Source organism: Canis lupus, chromosome 25, assembly GCF_003254725.2.
Source record: "Canis lupus dingo isolate Sandy chromosome 25, ASM325472v2, whole genome shotgun sequence".
Classification (NCBI taxonomy): domain Eukaryota; kingdom Metazoa; phylum Chordata; class Mammalia; order Carnivora; family Canidae; genus Canis; species Canis lupus.
In genome coordinates this window covers 6,997,404-7,018,067 of record NC_064267.1, presented here as the reverse complement: position 1 = coordinate 7,018,067, position 20,664 = coordinate 6,997,404, and the positions used below count along the sequence as shown (strand labels likewise).

The 20,664-nt window shown below is 39.5% G+C and overlaps 1 protein-coding gene across 23 annotated transcripts in view; it reads right to left on the bottom strand.

Annotated features, from left to right (window-relative positions):
- STARD13 (StAR related lipid transfer domain containing 13) overlaps positions 1 to 20,664 on the bottom strand; it is a 511,253-nt gene that overhangs the window by 78,000 nt on the left and 412,589 nt on the right. Inside the window, exon 1 of one of the 23 annotated variants that reach the window (XM_035718355.2) lies at positions 278 to 356. The exons of the other annotated variants lie outside the window; for them this stretch is intronic. Within the exon in view, the coding sequence (XP_035574248.2) occupies positions 278 to 341 (64 nt within the window). The 5' untranslated portion in view covers positions 342 to 356. Of the gene's footprint in view, positions 1 to 277; positions 357 to 20,664 lie in introns of those variants that run through there. 23 annotated transcript variants of the gene reach the window in all.

Sequence of the window (20,664 nt, the reverse complement as noted above, 5' to 3'; positions counted from 1 at the left end):
GGCACTGAACAATTCGTGGTTCCCTAGAACTGCCAGCTCACACCACTCCAGCCTGCTGTTCCCCGTAGGTACTTTGCCTATGTGCAGCATGACTTCCTCCCACTTCCTCTGACTAGCTAATTCTTCTTTTGGCTCCTATTTCTGTAACTCTCAGCTCTAGTTTTACCTTCTCTACAAAGTCCGTCCTGGGAAGACCACCTGCTCCTGCCACCCAGGTAATAAAGGCTCGCCCTGTCACTCCTTTGCACCCTTTGTGTCCTTCCAGCCCAGGACTTACCCGGCACTGGGATCTTCGCTTTACTCTGCTCTCCTGTTTGCCTCCACTGGCACTGTCTTCGCATATCCTGCACCAACCAAAGGGCTTGATTTACGTTCGCGTGGCAAACTGAGAAAGCTTCCAGTACAGAGGCTCAAAGAAATTTAGAGCAAGGAGTAAAAAATAGTCCTCTCTAATGCTTCCGGCCACTAAGAGTGGAGAAGAACCTCACTGCTCCCCAGTGACCTGTGAAGCATCAGCGAAAATTCCAAACCTCCACACTTCCTTTGCTCATTGTTTTCATTCACATTAAAAAGGAACACCATGGATCTGCATCACAGCCTCAAAATAAAGTCTCAGGGAGAAAGCTCCATTTGGAAGAGAAAGAGCCACACATTTTCTAATGTATCAAACCCCTAAATATAACTGAAATGTAAGGTGGATGTTCCACTTACGTTATCAACAGGGTCTTTCAGTAGCAAAGAGAACTCTCTACCCATAAAGAACCAGCTCAAGAGTTACATTATGATTCCAATGGTTAATCTTTGGTTTGAAATTTCCAAATCTTTTCTTATGTGCCGTTTAAGAAGATAAATACAGTTTTGAATCATTCTGAAGTTGACTACAAATAGCAAAGATGATATTTCTATAGGACTTTGTCCCTCCTGGTGCAGAGTGACCTCATAGTACCACGCAGGTACTACTGAGCCCATGTGCATAAACTTGTTCAAATTTTACTCCTGTCTTCTTTGTCAAGTGTGGTTTCTACTTATAGTTTAAACAGTATATTATTTAGATATTCTGCAACCTCATTTATTTCCTAACACAATAATGGTATCATCAAACTTAGAGTATTTGAATAATCCCCAAACAAACAAACAAACAAAAATCCAGTCTTCAGTTTATTGAATTCTGGGTTTTGAAATTCTGTTTGACATAATGGTTTCTATTAGCAAAACCCAGTTTGTACTAAATTGTGATAAATTCTGCCAGAAACTTCCTCTCTGAAACTCCACTTCAGGGATTTACAACCATTCTTCTTAGGCTTCATATCGATAACTATTTGTCCCCAACTGTGCTGTGAAAATAGATGGGGGACAATTCACAGCAGAGCTTTGAGATCCTTGTCTGGGAAAGTGGGGGAGTATCACTCTTGCTGATGTCATTGTCATTTCTGGAATTCCAGCCCTGGCCACTCTCCCATCTGGGCTACTTTTCTAATCTGGAATTCTCTTTCCCAGCCTTCCTCATTACCCACTCACCTGACCCCTAGGGGAACCATGAGTCACTTCCTGTCCTTTCAGCCTGTGGCTAAACTTCCCCTTCTGTAGGAACCTTGGCCTGGGGGTGTGTGATAAGGGGCCTGGGGAGGGAGGGGGCAGCCTGGAAGGCAGGCAGAAGGGAGACAAGAGTTCCAATCTGTCCATCTTAGAGAGTGAATTGCTGAGGACTGTCAACTCTTAATGATTTTTCTTTTTTAGGGGATAATTATTACTATATTACAGTATTGATCTGACTTGTGCATTATTTAAGAGTTGATTTACCCCGACTTCCACTCTTCCCCTTTCCACAGCTTATGTGCAACTTTGGAGAGGATAGTGGGTAAAAGAAACAAGAAGCATATTCATCAATCTCATATTCATGCAAAAATCTGGGCAAATCTGGGAGCTAATTAAAAATACGTGGTCAGATGGGCATCTATTTTACTGAGACTGGCATCCTTATTTGTCATTAATATTAATAAATTGGATATAGTACCTGAGTCTTAGCTTTCCAGGTCAGTTTTTAATAAAAGGGTATTTTTACTATGATAATTTTTTTAATTAGGGTTTTTATAAGTAATACTGTGGAGGGGCAGTAAGTATGTATTTTACAGACTCGCGGGTGACCTATGATTGCCAGCCACCCTTGTAGGTAGGCCATGGGGAGAAGTTCTGTGCAAAAGTATGTTAGTGGACCTGCCTGTGATCTACCTCCTCTTCTCCTTCTCTATCCATAAGTGGTTGCACCAATGCCCAGGTGACCTCAGAACCTCAGAAGCTGCATATTGTGGTGGCAGGGATCAGTAGGCCTAGATCTGGAGCAGGGCATCTTGTCCCAGTGTGAATGGGAAACAAACTTTTAGTTGGCTGACATTGTAACACTTTGAGGACAGGGACTTCTGCCTTATTTGATGTTGAATCTCTGCAATGGCCACCTTCTGCCCAGGAAGAAGTAGGCATATAGCCAATGCTTATGGAATAATGAATGTTGAATGAGTCATAAGAATATGCACATGAAAAATCAAAGTGCACACAGAGAGTTAATTCTGAGAAAAATTTCCGAGGGTCCTTTGCTATTGCACATATATACACGCACGCACACACTCAGCCTCCTCTAAATATTACTCAAAGCTCTTGCTTTTCAGGTCCACTTTTGTTTCCATGGAAGTCATCCAACTTTCAATACACACCACACCAGGATACATTGTGAAACAGTTTCTTTGGAAAAAGATTCAATTCCAGCCCTCTCACCCCTGCCCCTGAAAATGAAGGCCATCTCAGTTGACTGAATAGGTTTATTTCAAAGCTCATCAGTTTTAGAGAATCAAGTATGTTTCAAAAAGAGTTTGGGGTTATTCAGACTTTATTGGCAGATCCCCCAGGGGGGGATACTGACTGGTGACTGGGTCTCTTTGCTTGGGGTTCTCTTCATGAAGAAACTTCTTGCACTGTCAGACTATTCTGTGAAAATGACAAATGGTAGGACACTTTGCCTTGATAACACAACCCACAAATCCCTTATATGTTTATATTTATTTTCAGGCTAACATTGATTTCTAGGCTAAGGACTACAAAGTGGCATTTGATGTTTCCTTTTTAAAGTAATTGTGACTAGTAATTGTGACTTGGAACTAGATATTGGAACTTAGTGTCTATTGGGGCAAGTCAATAATAATTCCACACCTTGTATTTATGTTTCTTTTTATCACTTAAAAATATTTCATTTCCTTTCTTTTTATTGTCTAAAAGTAACATCAGGGATAGCTTGAAAAAACATCACAAGGTTTACAAGCCAAAATTTTAAAAAATCCTTTTGTATATTTACAAGAAGTGATGGTAGGTTCATTTATAAATTTTTTGAAATCTCCAAGGTGGCTGTATCTTCTGAAACTATATTAAATGGCTAGTTAGAAGAAAGAAGCAAGGAAGAAGTGAGAATGGAAGGAAGGAAGAAGGAGGGAAAGAAGAGAGGGAGGTGGCAAGAAGGAAAGAGGGAAGGAATGGAGGGAGGAATGAGAAAAGGAAGGGAGAAAAGAAAGGGAAGATGGACTCCAAAAATAAGTCATCTTGTCAGAGTACCTAAACAAATGCTGGCTGGTGCCCATAAGGTTAATCTAGCACTAGTACTTCAGGACTCTATTTAGTGATCTGGCTGCTGTATATGAACCTCCTTCTAACAAAGCAGAAACCTGGTGTTCCCCTTTCCATGCTGTATATTGATGTCCTTATTATGGACAGTCCCAGTTTATAGCTATTTCTCAAATCAGAAACTTTGACACATTTCTCTATTTCACCTTTCTAAATACATTCTTTTTGCTTGGCTCAGTCAGTCTCCCATCCACAAGATGGTTCTCTGCACCCCTGACTTCCTGTCCTGGGTATTCTGGATTTCTAGCAGGAGTTTAATAAAAGTCACTGATGGAAATGTGTGACCTTAGGTCTCACCTTACCTTCACCTTGAATCTACTTTAAATCAGTTTTTTTTTCTTCTTTATATATTTTATTTATTTATTTATTTATTTATTTACTTATTTATTTACTTATTTATTTATGAGAGACAGACAGAGAGAGAGAGAGAGAGAGAGAGAGAGAGAATGGCAGAGACACAGGCAGAGGGAAAAAGCAGGCTCCCAGGACCCCGAGATCACAACCTGAGCCGAAGGCAGACGCTCAACCACTGAGCCACCCAGGTACCCCCACTTTAAATCTTTTAAACTACTATTGCAAAAAAGATGATCCCAAACCTAATTCTAGATTTATGTTATTTTAAAATTTAGCTTCCTAACCCCTCTGGGGAAAAACAACCTTCTCACTGTATTAGGTACCATGTGATCAGCTAGCAAGTTCACATTAACTGATGAATAAATATTTGGCTAAAGTTCATTATGGTTAACGAATGCCTGTTTGGGCTTTATTTTGCCCTGAACCTGGTTTATTTCAAAAATATCTTAAGGATTTACTGAGATAGCCATGAAAGCAAAACTCTAAATGTTTTTAAGCCTGTGGCTTTTAGTACCACCACTGTGATAGACCAAAAATAAAGGGCATGCAGTTGAAACAATGCACCTATTTTTCAATTTGGCCAATATAAATTACATATTCTTAAAAAAAAAAATCCATGAATTCAAAACAAACCAAAAAAAGCAGTGTTACTCCTATGCATTTTTTTCCTAGAGTATTTTTATTTTACCCCTCAGACTGTTCTCCCAACATGTCCCAATGCTCATTTAAATACAATCTTCAATGAGAAACAGCACATCAAACCTTCCAAATAGGCACAAAATGCATTGCTAATACCATGGAGAGGGTGAGCAGTTTTTGGCAAAACAACATGACTTCACTACCTTAGTACTGAAATCAGTAGGAATAATAAAACAACTTCTCCTCACACACAAATGACTAGGATCATACCTAAAACCCAGTGGCTTCTAACATGAAAAAGAGAAAAGGGGAACTGAACTTTGATGGTACAGTCACCTCTATTCACACCTGTTAGGAATGCAGAGAAAGGACTGTTAGCTGATGAAGTTTCAACACTAAGAAACTCACGTTTACAAAAAGACTTTGGAACTTTGTGAACAATTTCAAAGGTATACTTATTTTAATAAGTTATGATACAAATAGGTAAAGTGAAGTCACTATGATAAAAAAAAAAAAAAAAAAAAAAAACAAACAAAAAAAAAAACCCTGCCCACACGATTTTCAGCTTTTTAGGTGTATTTTTCTCAGGGAAGCTTTGATGATTGGCCCCATTGGGTTATTAGATAGTATGTGAAGTCATTTCTGAATACTTTTTAATTTCATTTAACCAAAATATTTGCTTGGTCACAGTCCATCTATTGCTGTTACCAAGAGGTTTACACATATTCCTTTAAAATTTTTTTTTAGGAAAGAAATGTATATATTAGCAATGGGGGAGGGGTGGCGGGGAAGAGAGCCTGTAGAGGGCAGAGGCTTTTACAGAACAATCTGTTGCTCCAAAGGAGAGTCAAGAGATGCTCAGTGAAACCATCAAAGTGACCAGTTAGCTGTGTGACCTTGCACAGTACTTTAACCTCCCTGATCCCGGGCTCCTTGCCAGCAAAGTGAAGGCTCTCTTAGAGTCTTTTAATGCTCTAAAATCCTGTGATTTGAAAGATAAAATGTTATGTTGACAGGATCTGAAATCAGTAAGACCAATGCCATTTTGGAACAATGTCACAGGACTTCAAAGAAGATAAACCGTACCTAGTACCTATGTTCTGGGTACACCATTGGAGACAAGGGCCACACCCATGCTAACCGAATCCAAGAAACCCATAGGAATGTTGTAGGAAAGTTAAGGTCAGTCTACACTTTGTTGCTAGGAAAGCATTGTTGATGAGCTCTAATCCAAATGGTTTATATGATTTCATATTGTGGTCTCTGACATACCAAGAGAAACATCCTGAGAAACCACAGTGTCAGCTGCTGTGTCTTTGTCCTGGACATCATCCCCAACTTACTCCTTTTTTTCAATTTTATTCTTAAATGCAACATTTCTGATCACTCTCTGTTTTGTAATCCAATTCTAATAAAGACAAGAAGACAGGATTCTGACTGGAAGGAGATGAATAAAAGTGCATTTTTTTAAGGCAGCCAGTTATTGTAAGACAGTTATTAAAATGTCTGGGTAAATGACCTCATACTGCACTCAGCCTGCAAATGAGCCAGGCAATCTGGCCCTTGGTGCTTATGGCTTTGGACTGCTTTCTCTGAAATCAAGTTATAGGAATCTGTGAACTGGAGTCCTTCTTTGTTCCAGCAGTTTCCACAGCACCTGACAGTGTCAGGCACATAGCAGGTAAAGTTTGTCGGCAATTTACTAAATAATGATTACGGAAAAGGAAAAAAAAATTCTAGACCATGTGGAAGCTTTAGGCATTTTGTAGTTTGACTAAGGATAAACATTTGCTGTAACAGGAATATTTACTAAATAGGGAATAAGCTCCTTAGTGGCTAAAACAGTATATTGGTAAATTTGCTTCCTTTATTCTTTAATTTATTAATCATATTCATGTACACTTGTTATGGAATTCATTTCCCTAGAAATAAATATCATCACTAGAATACTGCAGGGTTTTTTGGTTTGTTTGTTTGTTCTGAAAGCACATTCAGGAATGTTCTCCCTGATATAAATTGCACAAGGAAGGCTTGCAGAGCCCAAAAAGTCCATTTGATTCCTGTTTTAATTCTCTAACATGCCATTTAACTATTCCGCTAGAAAGCATCTGCACTGTCATCGTTAATATTATGTGCTAGGCATGAAGCTAAATGTGTTAGGCTTTCATACAAAATGACTCATTTCATCCTCATAACAACTTCTAAAAAGGTATTATTTTCCCCAGTTTATGGAGGAAACTAAGGCTCAGGGAGGTCAAATAAGGTGCCAAGGTCACACCAGAGTGATTCTATCGTCATACCAAGGGCTTCCGCTTCCATTCTAGTCCTCACTCATAACCATACGGGAATACATAGAAAAAGAAAGCAAAGCATTTCCACATCTTTTTGTCAAGAAGATTGGGCATAAATTATAAATAAGCAACTAAAGAGAGAAAAAAATTCACTCACATAATTTCCCCATTTATTCTTTTCATACCTTAATCAGCCATTAAACGTGGATGTCACCATGGCACCAGACAAAATAGGGGATAGAAATAGAGGTCAACAGAGGCAGTGCTTAACCTCTGATGAAAATGATGGTTGTTAGTGATATGAACAAGGAGAAAAAGTTGAATCATCAGGCAGTAGTTTTTCAAAGGTCTTGATTCCTTGTGGAAGAGGTGGGGAACAGTAAAGTGAGGGCAGTGTAGTAACAGTGTGGTTGTGGGGCATAATCCAGACAAAGCATAGCACCAAGTCCTTACCCTATGACCTCACACCTCCCCTATTTTGGATAGGAGCAATAAGAAAGCGTGCAAACAGTGACAGTGTTGGCGTGAACACCCAGATTCTTCTGAGCCTGAGCCTTCCACTCTTCCAGGATGTGGTGCAGCTCAAAGTCCTCCTGCTGTAGGGTGTCCTCTGCCACTACACAGAGCTTGCGGTGGGAAGACAAGAAAACCCAGAGAGGACCCTAGCTCGGTAGGGGTGGGGGTGGGAGGGTGCAGGGGAGACAATGGGCATAGATCAGTAAAATGAATGGGGACGTTTATCCAGCAATCTGTACTGTTAATTAAATTTAGCTATCTACCAGCTAAGTACTCGATGGCTCCATGGTGATTATCAAGCCAGTCAGAATCTCAACTGGGGCCTGATTACTAAATTTAATAGGATTATGCTCCCCCCCACCCCCCCGCCAGAACTGAAGCAAAAAGTTCCTTTCAGCTGAGGTTTTTATGTTGTTGTTTTTTTCTATTAGTAAGTAGTCCAGAATTATCCCAGAGACCTCAAAGATTTTTAGACCTTCTTTTCACTTATTCAGGGAAAAAGAAGAACTCTTGCTTGGTAGAAGCAAGAACGCACGCAGAAACACGCTAGCCCTTCTTGCCTCAGTCTGGACTTAACATTCAATGAACTCAACTCAGCAGAAAAGCCACAGGAATGGGGCAAAGAACACAGCCCATGCCTAATAACTGGATAGATAAGTAAATAAATAAAAATTTAATGACTTTTGAACCATAAATATACTTCACTTGTAAAACCAGGTATTACCTTAAAATTGTATGTCAAATGAATTTTTGTAAAGAAATCTGAATTTAAATATGGAGGGCTCGTTAATACTTTATTTTGGAAATATTCAGTTATGACATCCAGTTTACTAAGGAGACTAGCCTTTTCACTGTAAGAAAGTGTTTTGGCTGAATCTTAAAAAACAAACCTGATTTATGATCTTGTAAATGCAGATTCTTTTATGGTATGAATTCATAACATAGGTTAACCAGCATTTGTTTGAGGCTTGGAAATACATTTATATTTAAGTATCATATATTTTTTTTTTTTTTAGAACAGAATGAAACTGCTTTAACATAAACGAGATACAATCTGGCTGTTAATAGAAAACTTTTCAAGTCTATAATGTTTTGTTAGTTTGGGGCAGAATGTAGGACAAATTCAAAATTGTGAAGAATTAAGATGGAAAAAAAATGGTTCTCAATACCCAGATCTGGGCTTCTTTTGGGGAAAGTGAAAATGGATTATTATTATTATTATTTTAATGATAAATGAATGATAAACTACTTTTTAAAAAGGAAATTATGCATGCTGTTAGTCATCTTAAAAAATGACCAGAGCTACTATAAGGACTTTGATTCACATTTGTCCTGGGAATATAGCCCCCTCTTGTATAAACACATACACATACCAATATATTATGTGAACTGCAATCTTGTAGTGACTTGAAGGAAAAAGTTGTTTTTATAAAAGAACTCATATTTTCCCATGCTTCCTTACTTCTTGTGCAAGAACTTTTATGAGATTCTAGTAAACTGTTTTATTTATTTTCCTTTGTTCTTCCCTTCTTACTGGAAGAGAACATTATCTGGATGTAATCATGTTGAAGAAGAATACATTCTGATGAAAGAGATGATTTAAATCGATGACCAACAATTAAAATGCTTAATTGTGCCATCACTTTGGATAAGGCAACTTAATTCTAGTGGGTCAACACATTCATTTATTCTAATGCGGTATATGTTCCCCCACAGCAAGAACTGCTATTTCAGTAACCTCCTATTTGATCTCTGCAGATTTGGCCACTCTTTGTAACCCAGCTGACTAAAGTTGAAGCTTGTAGCAATAGGAATACACTGTGTAAATCCCTGGCCTACCTCATCAAAATCCCTGGAGACCATGTTTTTGCACTCAGCATAGTACCCCATGACCCACTAAATTGTTATTTGTATTCACCGAACTATCAGTAAGCCTGCCTGGTGTTTCAGCCACCTGGAGCTGACAAATATTTTCCTAATATGAGGGATGCCATAGCAACTAGATTCGTGGCATGGATACAAACCAGGCATCGTGGGCTACAATTTAAGGTGGGAAGCAGACTTGCAGCACCCACAATAGTATTATTGTAAAGAGTGTTCTGAGAACTCAAAATTCTGTATTTGGGGGGACTAAGTTCTTTAGACACAAGTATGAAAATTACCCCAGACTCTAAGAGAAGGAAGGCAGTAATTAAGACTGAAAGAGCTGGTGTTTCAAATCTATTTCTTACAAGCAGTGCCACTTTGGACAAGTTAAGGAAGCTCTCTAAACCTCCTCAGTTTTCTCATCTGTAAAATGGAGATAAAAACCCTGCTTCAAAGGGTGATGGTGAGGATGAAATGGGATGATGATATCTGTACTGTGGTTGGCAGATGAGAAGCACAGAGTAACAGCTTTTATTATTAGGTTAAGGAGGGAAGTGAGGGCAATGGTCTCAAAAACCTCATGCAGAAGAGTGTATTAGAAATTTCTGTGTTTACTCTAAATATTTAAGTATTTTTCTTAAAGATCTATTTATTTGAGAGAGTGAGAGCACACAAGTGGAAGTAGGGCCAGAGGGAGAGGGAGAGAATCCTCAAGCAGACTCCCCACTGAGCATAGGGCCCAGATCCCATGACTCCGAGATCAGGAGCTGAGCTGAAACCAAGAGTTGGCTGCTTAACCAATTGAACTATCCAGGTGCCCCAGTAATTTAGATATTTTAACAAATAAATAGTTATGCCAGTATTCAATGTCAGGATTTGATACATGGTCCTCTCACTTAAACTACACACCTGCACAGTGGTGTGTAGTTTATCTGGGGGTGAAGATCAGAACCAGTTGTATAGTATAGAGGGCTGGCCTTAGCTATCCCACATACATGTCCATTTTTGTACTGCCAAGTATCATGATGTACTGAAGTCTATACATACCTGATTGAGAAGGTATGAGGAATACATTGCTTACTTTTAAATAAACTGATCCTCACAAAATGGAGAAGCAACTTAAAAAGATTCCTATTGTGATACCACAAACAGAAGATATTAATTAGTGGGAACAGTCAACAGGAAGTGACAAAACTGAAATTTCCCTACCCCTAGCACCATAATAGTCACATCTACAAGGTAAAAACAATGAAAATATATATAGACCAGACAAGAAGTCAGTTAGAATAATTAAAAATTGTCCAGAAGAAAGATTATTTGAAATTGGGATAGAAGTGCTTGTTGATGAACTTTGGTCCTTATGACTTGGGACAGTTAATGGTAGTGGAATGTGTGTATAACTTATAAAATGCAAACAACTCCATGGGAAGCACTGCTCAAGATCGTATTGCTGACAGGACCATACATTTGAAGAAGTGTGGGGCCGCTACACTAGGGAACATGAGTATAGAGTGGGGATGCTGTAGGACCATATCTGGTAGCATGCTTCCCAACCTCTTCCACAGCATGGCCGACATTGTATTTGTACTACACACGGAATAAACTACTACGCTGCCAGATGCCCAAGGTCATCAGAGGAGGCTTTTGTCTGCCCCAGGCCCTGCTCAGCCAGCCCAAGGACTGAGGGGAGGAGGATCTTCAGCAGATCTTTAACCCAGTCAGAGTATGCCCACATCCAATGTGAGGCACCTGAGAGCACACTGTTTGGAAACTCAGTCCTACAAACGGACTTAGGCAGGGCCAATTACCGAAGAACACAGCTGTTAGGCTCTAATGGAGTTAACTCTATACAAAAGGAGAGAGAAAGGTTTGGTTTTTTGTTTTTGTTTTTTTAAATAGACCTCTTAAGAATCAGTCCAAGAAAATTTATTTGTATCATAACTCCGCTTGCTGTGAGAAGTTAAATATTTATGCTATCTTGTTCTCCAGTCTGATAAAGGAACAGACTTTATATATTTACTAATGTTCTCTTTCTTCTCTGTCAGTAAGCATGCTCCACTTCTGCATGGTCAGCGTTCAGCGCAGTGTTACTCACACAGTAAGTGCTAATACATGTTTGCTGAACAGACAATGCCAGAGTTAAGCTACAAACACCACTCATCATTCCTCATACTTATGTCCAGTAGGTCCTTTTCCTATCCCTCTTGGCAGCTAATCTAAAACTTTGTGAAGGAAAGAAAAGAAAAGGAGAGGAGAGGAGAGGAGAGGAGAGGAGAGGAGAGGAGAGGAGAGGAGAGGAGAGGAGAGGAGAAGAAAGGAGAGAAAAAGAAAAGAAAAGAGAAAAACAAAACAAAACAAAAAAATAACAACTTTGCCCCTGGTTTCAATTCCCAGCCCTAATCCCAGGCTACTTACTCATAGGTGACTTCACCTCTTCCTTTGATGAGATCGAGACCATCCTACAAAAGCTGTTTTAGCAGCAAATATATCAGTCTACATCATTCAATGTAAAACTCCCCCACGTCATCGTTATCTTACTCTTTATTAACCCAACCCACCAGTCAGGGAGGGATGCTTTCATTGAAATAGCTTCTCTCTGTCTTCCTCTTTCACAGCCCCGGCTCAACTGGACAGTCAACTCATGAGGACCTTCGGCTCACCCTGCAGCAGAGCCTCTGCCTTTTCTGCTTCTGCTGTTGGACACACTCTTGCCTCAGACATCCAGGAACCCTTCAATCATTGTAAGTCCTCACTCAAGTTCCTTCTCCAAGAAGCCTTCCCTGGGTACCTCTTTGCAAAGTTTAATCCCTCCCAGCTCACATTCATATCACCTTTCCCTGTTTTAGTCATTGTCTTCATCCATTGTCACTAAAATAAACATTGTTTATTTATTTATGTTGTTTTTTGTCTGTCTTTCCTACTAGAATATAAGCTCCCTGAAGGCAGGAAACTTTGTTTTGCTTACTGATGTTTCTCTACTGCCTAAATTGGGTTTGGAGCTCAGCAGGTGCCCAGTCAATATTTGTTGAATGGGTGGATGAACAGATGGATGGATGGATTACTGCAATGGACCTATAAATGGTATCATTACTAGGCCATCTGGCTGGCTCAGTCAGTGGAGCATATAGCTCTTGATCTTGGAGTCACAGGTTTGAGGCCCACCTTGGGTGTAGAGATTACTTAAAAAAAATCTTTGAAATAAATGGTATAATTGCTTCCTCTCCAATCCATCCTTCTATCAAAATATTCATCCTAATATCACTACTCTCCTCCTAAACTGTCAATAGCTATATGTGATCTATGAAATGACATCTAAAAGCCTTCAGAGATGTAAACCCAATCTCCCTTTACCCCATATCCAATGTAGCTACCTCTCTAATACATCCTAAGGTCTTGTCACACTGGGAGACCACTCATCTATCTATTCTTGGACACACTGAATGCTTTAAATACTTTGAGTTTTTAGACCTGTATCCTTTTGTTTCAGAATATCCATCGTCTATTTTGCCCTCTACTGAAATCTGTGGATGTTTCCAGGCTTTGCTCAAATGTTCTATCATCTATGAAGCTATTTCATTCTCCCAGTGAGATTATGGACATGGGTTCCATAGCACAGTACTACATGCCTCTAACTTCTATAGAAGTCACCCTCCTTTGAGCTGTATCTTTACCTGACCCCAAGATGGGACTATAACATCCCTGAACAGGCATCATAGGTCTACTCCATTTCAGTTCCTTGCATGTGGTAAGTGACTGACACACAGTTGTTGAAATGAAATACATGTTATCACTATAACTGTGGATTTTGAGACAAGGGGATCATCAAAAGATTACATATTTAGATCCTGTATAGGAGTAATACTCCAATACTTAAGCAAATTTCAGTGGGACTGAAAAGAAAAATAGAATTGTAGCTTAAACCAGCATGAGGTAGGAGCCTTCAATAATAAACTCCAAAGATATAGATATCTTCTTTCCTTCTGCTGGAATGCCTGGCACAGAGAAATCACTTAATTAGGAGTTTGATTCTCAGCTAAACACAAACTGCTCTATTTAAACTGAGCACTCACTATTGTTGCTTAACCACGTTGTGGTTTATTCAAGTGCTCATGAGGCCTAAAGAATGCCAGTCAGGATGCCTCTTGTTACATAAGGGTGCTTTTCATGGAGTAATGTATTGTTAATTTAAGAAACTGTGCCTCATCTGCTTGCTGGTTTCTCCTCCCCAGGCCTGTCCTCATAATGTACTCAGCTAGTCACTGGCCAGGCCCCGAACAAATGGTCCAGTATGCAGGATAATAAGCACATATGGAAAGAACAGTAGTTCTCAGGAGATTGTTCTAAATCATTGTTTTCTTATGGAAAGTAGAGAACCAATAATTCCAAGAAGCTTTTATAGCACAATCTTTCCTGAGACAGTAGAGTGAGTTTAAATTCTAGACCCGTGAGCAACAAATTCAGACAGGGTCCTCCTGCCCCTTGCTGACTACAGAATACTAGGTTTCCTGCAAGAGCCTAGAGGTAGAGGTTCAAGGGTAGAGGTTCAAGGGTAATGACAAGCACCTCTTGAACTCCTTCCCCTCTGGTTTGCTGATGTCACTTACGTTCTTCCCTGGTGTCCTGGAAAGGCTCTCTGGGCTGGAAGATTTTGAGTCCTCCTTCAGCTAGCAGCTTGCTCTTTCATTTACTTCTAGCTCACATAATCAGCTTGCCTTAGCTCAAGCTACATAACAACCACCTGCATTCCTGTGCTGTCTATTTCTGTCTGTGGAAGCCACTGGCAAGGTGTAAGCTACCATGCCAGCCCTGGGAAGACATTTCTCTTCAGGCTTCCACAGCCTCATAAGAACAAGGCCACTTCAAGGAGCTTTCCTAATCAGGACTTAGGTTTTCTGTTTAACCTCTCAGGACTCCACTTTCTCCTGTTCCCTCTACCCACAACCTGATGCACTGACATTGCAAATTGGCTTGGTTGCAGCTCATCTGGGGATACATTGAGTTGTCTATTCATTACTGGGGCTGTATTCATTTTTGAACTTGGCATTCCTTCACCATAAAAACAGTGAACTTTCTGTGGCCACCAGCTGATAGCACTTATTCTGCAGCATCCCAAACAGAACCATTAAGCAAGGTCTTTAAAGAAGGCACCTGCTTCTCTGCCTTTTAAGACGTGATGGACAGGTGTACTGAGGAGACTAGACTTTTTAGAACAAAGTCTAGTCTCTTTACTGAGAGCCTCAGGGAGTGGCACTTTTAGTGGGGATGCATTTCAAGTATTATTCCAAGAACTGGAAAAGGAAAACCTCCCCTCTTGAACAAAGAAGTAGGTGATGGTTAGTCTATCTCAGTGGTGAGGCTCCTGACCCATTTATCAGTGAGGTTGTAAACAGAGTGGAGCTTCTAACGCAGTTCAGTGTTTAACCACATGACCTTGATTTGATAGATTACTTCCAGTATTCCTATGGTTCATCCCGATATAACTTGCAGAAACTATTGTAATAAAATGGCTTTACCTCCACCAGTTATTCCATGTAAAAAGAGATTAAGTAAGGAATTACAAAAAGCTTCCACAATTTACATAGTTTTCTTCAGAATCATTTCACAAGTAGATTCAAGTTTCTCCTTTTTAACTGTTCTTAACCTTAATTCAAGAGAAAAGTTAGACCAGTTAGATTTCTCTCAGTGATAGTCTACTTTTTCATGGAAGTGGGTAAAACAGGCCTCTTGGGTCCCTCTTGATGCTAAGATTATTGTTCCCTCAAAGAGTTTTCAAACTTTGGCCTCAAAGGTTACCATATGTTCAACATTTTCTAAATTTAATAAAAGGAGAGTAGAAAATTAGAATCCTGGCATGAAGTTGCTAAACATGACTGTGCTCTAGGTATGTCTTTGGTTCTACATAAAGTATCTAAAAAAGGCAGCCCTTAGGTCAGTGCAATTCATAGATAATTGATCAGGCAACCTTTGGATTATTGAGAACTTTATTGAGATTATTAAAATAATGTTGCTTATTTATTTGTCATTTTTCATATTATTTATGAATAATATGTTAAACATCTTGGTTCAGAAAGCTTTGTCTACATTCTTTTGTTTTGTTTTATTTTGTTTACCACCTCTTTAGGATAATTTCCCAGAAGGAGAATTCTTAGATTAGAGGGTCTCGATAAATACTGCCAAACTGCTTTTCAGAAAAAATGCTTAGATTTTCTTTTTAAAACATATCTAGTGGGGCATCTAGGTGGTTCAGTCAGTTAAGAGTGCAACTCTTGATTTCAGCTCAGGTCATGATCCCAGGGTTGTGAAATCAAGCCTCAAATCGGGCTCCATGCTCAGCGCAGAGTCTGCTTATCCCTCTCCCTCTGCTTTTCCCCCTGCTTGCTCTTTCTAAGATAAATAAATAAAATCTAAAAACAATAATAACCACCATATCTAGCCACAGATATATCAAGGATCTTTCAAATGGAGATAGTTGACTGATAGTTTTAATCTTTAGTTAGCTAAGTATAATTAGTAGGACTCAGATATGACTATGTAAGGTAACCATTTATTTACCGGTGATTATGTATAGGCCTTTCTGATGTTGGAAGTCTCGGGTTCCCACATTAAATCGGTCTATATGTTATAACATACACTATAATGGACAAATTATTCCAGATAAACAAATGGGTACCTGGATTCTGTCCCAAAGGTTATGTGATCATAGTGTAGCACATACAGGATAAAATTTTCAGAAAGGTATGAAGAGATTGACTTGTTCATTCATTCAACAAACATGACTTGAACACTGGTCAGTTATGAGAAACTAGGGGTAAGCACCAGGGAATCAAAGTAACATGGTACCTTCCCTGTCTCTGAGAAGCCCACCAAGGGAGACAGAGATGTAAATAAAAAACCTAGTAGAACAAGATGAGAGCTTTATTAGAAGTTTATCCTATGGAACCATGAATGAAGAAGGCCCCTGACTCTATGGAGGAAAAATCCTGGGTAAAGCTTTGAAGATGCATAATGTTTTAGGTAGCTTTGGAGGGTGTTGAGAATGATAAAAAGAAAAAAAGAGAAAACATTTAGTAGAGCCTGGGGATTGAAATGATCAGGGTGTGGAGATGTGGAAAGCAGGGTATGGAAACCACAGGGAATAGCAGGGTCACACTGAGGAGAAGGTGGATCGACATGACTGGCAAACTGGTTAGTCCTTTCCATAAAGGGCTCTAGGGGTTCAAAAGAGGGAGAAAACACATCCTTAAGAAGATCAGAAAAGGGTTAAGAGAAGCCTTTGGAAGATGGGCAGGATTTGTTAAGATAGGAAAAAAGGAATATTTCAGAAAGCAATTAGTGACCTTAAAGTTTTCGAAGCGCTATCACGCATATTAATATATCATGTGACTTTAACAACAAGTTAATGGGGTAAGGTATCCATTCTTACCCATATGACCTCATAGAAACTATGAGTCAGTGGGGTTAAGTGACTGGCCCAAGGTCACACAGTTGAGGGGTAGCTTCACAATTCAGTAAATGGTGCCCCAGGGGATGGTTTTGTTGGAACATTGTGGTACTGGCAGCTGATGTTGGAAGGTCCAACTTCTGACTTCTGACATCCTTTGCATTATACTAACTAAGCTGCTATCATGTTTATCACTTAAAATGAAGATAGTTTAAAATACCTAAACTATAGTTTAAAATAGTGGCTCCTATCTTTTAATATTTTACACACTGTTGCTTTTATCAAAATATTTTGGAAAGATTATCTTTTGTCTGTGTACATATATGCATCATACATGAAGATAAGCATATATGTAAGCGTGGATATATCAAATGTAAGAAAATATTAGGTACCTGAACTTGCACTATCATCTGTTTTCTTTACATTGGGAATTTAAAAAATTATATATTTAATCATACTAAATCAAAGCAGTATTGCACGAATTGCATCCCAGCCTCTAAAACTTCAACCTGTGTAAGGAAATGACTGGTGTTCCATGAAGCCAGAACTGGGTGAGAAAAATCAAAGGATAATTCCACATAGAGAAACAAGATCAGTGCAAGTACTTTCCAGTGTAGGCTTCTGCAAACAAAAGTAGTATTATATTAGATTACTGAATTTTGTTTTGAGTGACCTAGAGTTTTTCGGCTTTTTTAGTGTAGTGTAGTTCTAAGAAAATGAAGGCAACTTCATAAATGACATAAATACTAAAATTTAACAGCACAAGACACATTATAAATATCTGGTTGACATTTGAAATGTCTCTGGGAGACATTTTAAGCAGCGAACCGATTTATTAAAAGGTTAGTTATCTTCCTCAAGGTCACCAAGTTAGGTAGCATAAGGGCGGTGGCTGAAATCCAAAGCTTTTGACTGTAATCTTGGTCCCTGCAATAAATTAAAAATGTCTTCATGAGACCTGACACGGGTACTGTCAGAAATTGGCCAATATTCTTTCACACATTCGACAAACAGATCTGGAGGCTACCCTGTCACATGTCGGCATATGTCAGCACATGTGAGTTCAGCTCACGCAGAATACACTGGCTGGCATATCTGACACCCTCACATGCGGATGCGAGTTTAAACATCAAGAAGAGCATGTTCCAGAGTTTCGCGGAGTATCCTGCTCACGTCTCTCAATGGCTGCAATAAGCTGCACTAAGTCCATGTCAAGAACTCTGCCTCCGAACATTTTGTTTCCTCTCATTCTTCCAATCTAGACTATCGGAAACAGGTTAAGCTCTGAAAAGACAGTAAGACAAAACGCTCAACCTTCAGTTTATGACTTTGCCAATAAGAAAAGACTTAAATGTGGCATTTATTACAAAACGTGTGGAAAGGGCCTCGTAGAAACCATATGGCTGTCAGTAGCAGCACAATCTCATTCAAAGGTGCCAAGCACATTAATGAGACGAGGATGTCAGGAAAAGCAGAACTCGATCAATGCTTCTCCCCCACGTGCAGTTGCCCCCCCATCAGTCACTGTGCTCGCTCTGTGTAAATGAAATCAATCAGCGGGGATTTCTGTAAAATGCGTACAACGGTTGTCTTCTAGACTCCACCAGAAGATAAATGATTCCAGACGTTGGACTGCAGCCATTTTCCCACACATGCTACGAAGTTCTGACATCCATATTGGGCCATAACACTGAGTGGTTTCTGCCTTGGCGAGTTTACAGCCAGTGCCTCTACTTCTGGTTTGCACTAGTCAGCCAGCTTGCGCTGATGCATACTGAGTCCCCTTCTGCCCGTGTAAAACATCGAGAGAATCGCTTCTTTCCAAAACAGGGGCTCTTGTGATGCCCCTCCAAGCTTTGCTATTGTTCGTATAAGCTTACCATCCCAAACCACTGTTTCAGATCCCTTTGGGCTTACACAAGTCCTACCCTAACATAACATGAGACGTACGTATGACATCCAACACAAACCGCTCGGATGTAACACACAAAAACAGACAGCTCAAGCCCCACTTTAAGACTAGTATGCTTTCGAAAACATGCTAAACGTAAGGAACAGAATTGTGAAATCTAGCAGCTTGTGTTCTGGAAAAGGGTAGAAGGTTTTTTGAGAAAGGCAGACTAAAAGATCCAGAAGCAGTTTCCTTTAAAGACCATGTCAACACAATAAGATGATCCGGAAGGCACGCAGAAGTCTAGGTCATATTCACGGCTATTTACATAACCGACCCCACAGAATTAAACATCCGATAGATAGCACTTGCTGTCAGCCCCTTGAATCTGAGAGATGGGCATTTTTCTCACTAAACTGCCTTTGGGGAAAGATACAAATTATTTTGCTCGTATTTCAAAACAATAGGGGGGAAAAAGTCCTATGTCAATATCTATAGTCTGAGATAAAAACAATTTTCTGAGGTTAAATAAAAGTAAAACAAATCTTACTATTTTGCTTTCAAATGTTTTTCAAGTGAATAGCCAACACGAGAGGCGCTGCTTTAAATTTAAATCAAGTTCTTGTTAAAAGAACGTCCTCCTGGTCATCAAATATACCACAAAGAAAACTTTATATATCGGTAACACAACTCCGCGCAAATAGGAAGTGACTGTTGTCTTACCCACCACCACCTCCTTTCCTATGGAACACAAACTTACTTTGTTGAAAAATGTCCTTAGGCTGGGCTGTACTTTTGAAACAAAGCCACTCTCTTCATTTCATTTTCTGTTTTCTTGAAAACTGCTCCTCCGAAACTGACAGATGGTGCATCTGTCACTGAGTGTTTCCTCTTCGTTATCTCTGCCAGCTAATATTTCCTCTGTGCTTAGCTGTTGTCTGTGAGACTGTTCCACATCATTCTAGCCTGATCAATGGTGTGCCTGGTTTGAGGTTGGCTTTGGCCCCGCCTCCAGCTCTGAGAGAGAAAACGAAAACTCACAGCTGGATTTCCTATAAATCCTCTCCTTTAAATCTGGCTCTGCAGCTATGGCACATACTAGAGGAAAAAGCTGCCAGTCTGTCACAAACCAAGGGGGTGATCCTCTCCTAGCACCCCCTCTGCCCCCACGCCAATGCCAAGCATGTATGTTATATAACAAATCTCATTTTTAAGTTCGCCTGAAACTTCACAGGACAACAGGAAGCGCTGTTAAAGCAGGCTTATGCTTTTCCATGCCTAATGAGACTCAAAAGAAGATGCCCATGACTAAAACACACACACACACACACACACACACACACTGAAATATTTAACATTAAAATTTTGAAAACCGATCCCAAGCAGAAAATGCCAAAATAGTACATCACAAAATAATTTCTATCCTAAAACACAAGTAATCATTCATATTCAGATGACATTATATCCTAAGCAACAGGATTTGCTAGCATTTATACTACTGACGAACTTGGCGAATGTAGAGAATACACAAGATGCATTTCAGGTTTTGGCTGAGAGAAGGTTGTCCTACCAAGTAGAGTAGAACAGCTGAATTTGTAACACCAGTCTTCTCTGTAAGTTAGTAGGACAGAGGACACATTTTCAGAGTGATGTATTCGGCACAGCCAACAGGAAACAAATCTTATTGGGCAGGGAAGCTGCACATTTACAGCAAATAGGTTATATGAGTATTACTAAAATAAGGATTTGAAGACTGAAGACTGTACTAGGATCCAGAATCAGCAGGTCTGGATTCAAGTCTCAGTTTTGTTTCTTGGACAGTGTCCTTGAACAGAAAAGGCATACAGTAAGCTCTGGAGACCTCACAGGTGATTGAAAGATTAAATCAAGACAATAAATTACTTCATTGTTATTATTCAACATTTGTATTGTTTTCTACAACAGAGAGAATATTAAATAAGTATAAATATTTAATCTGGCAAAGAGTGCTACCAAAATAA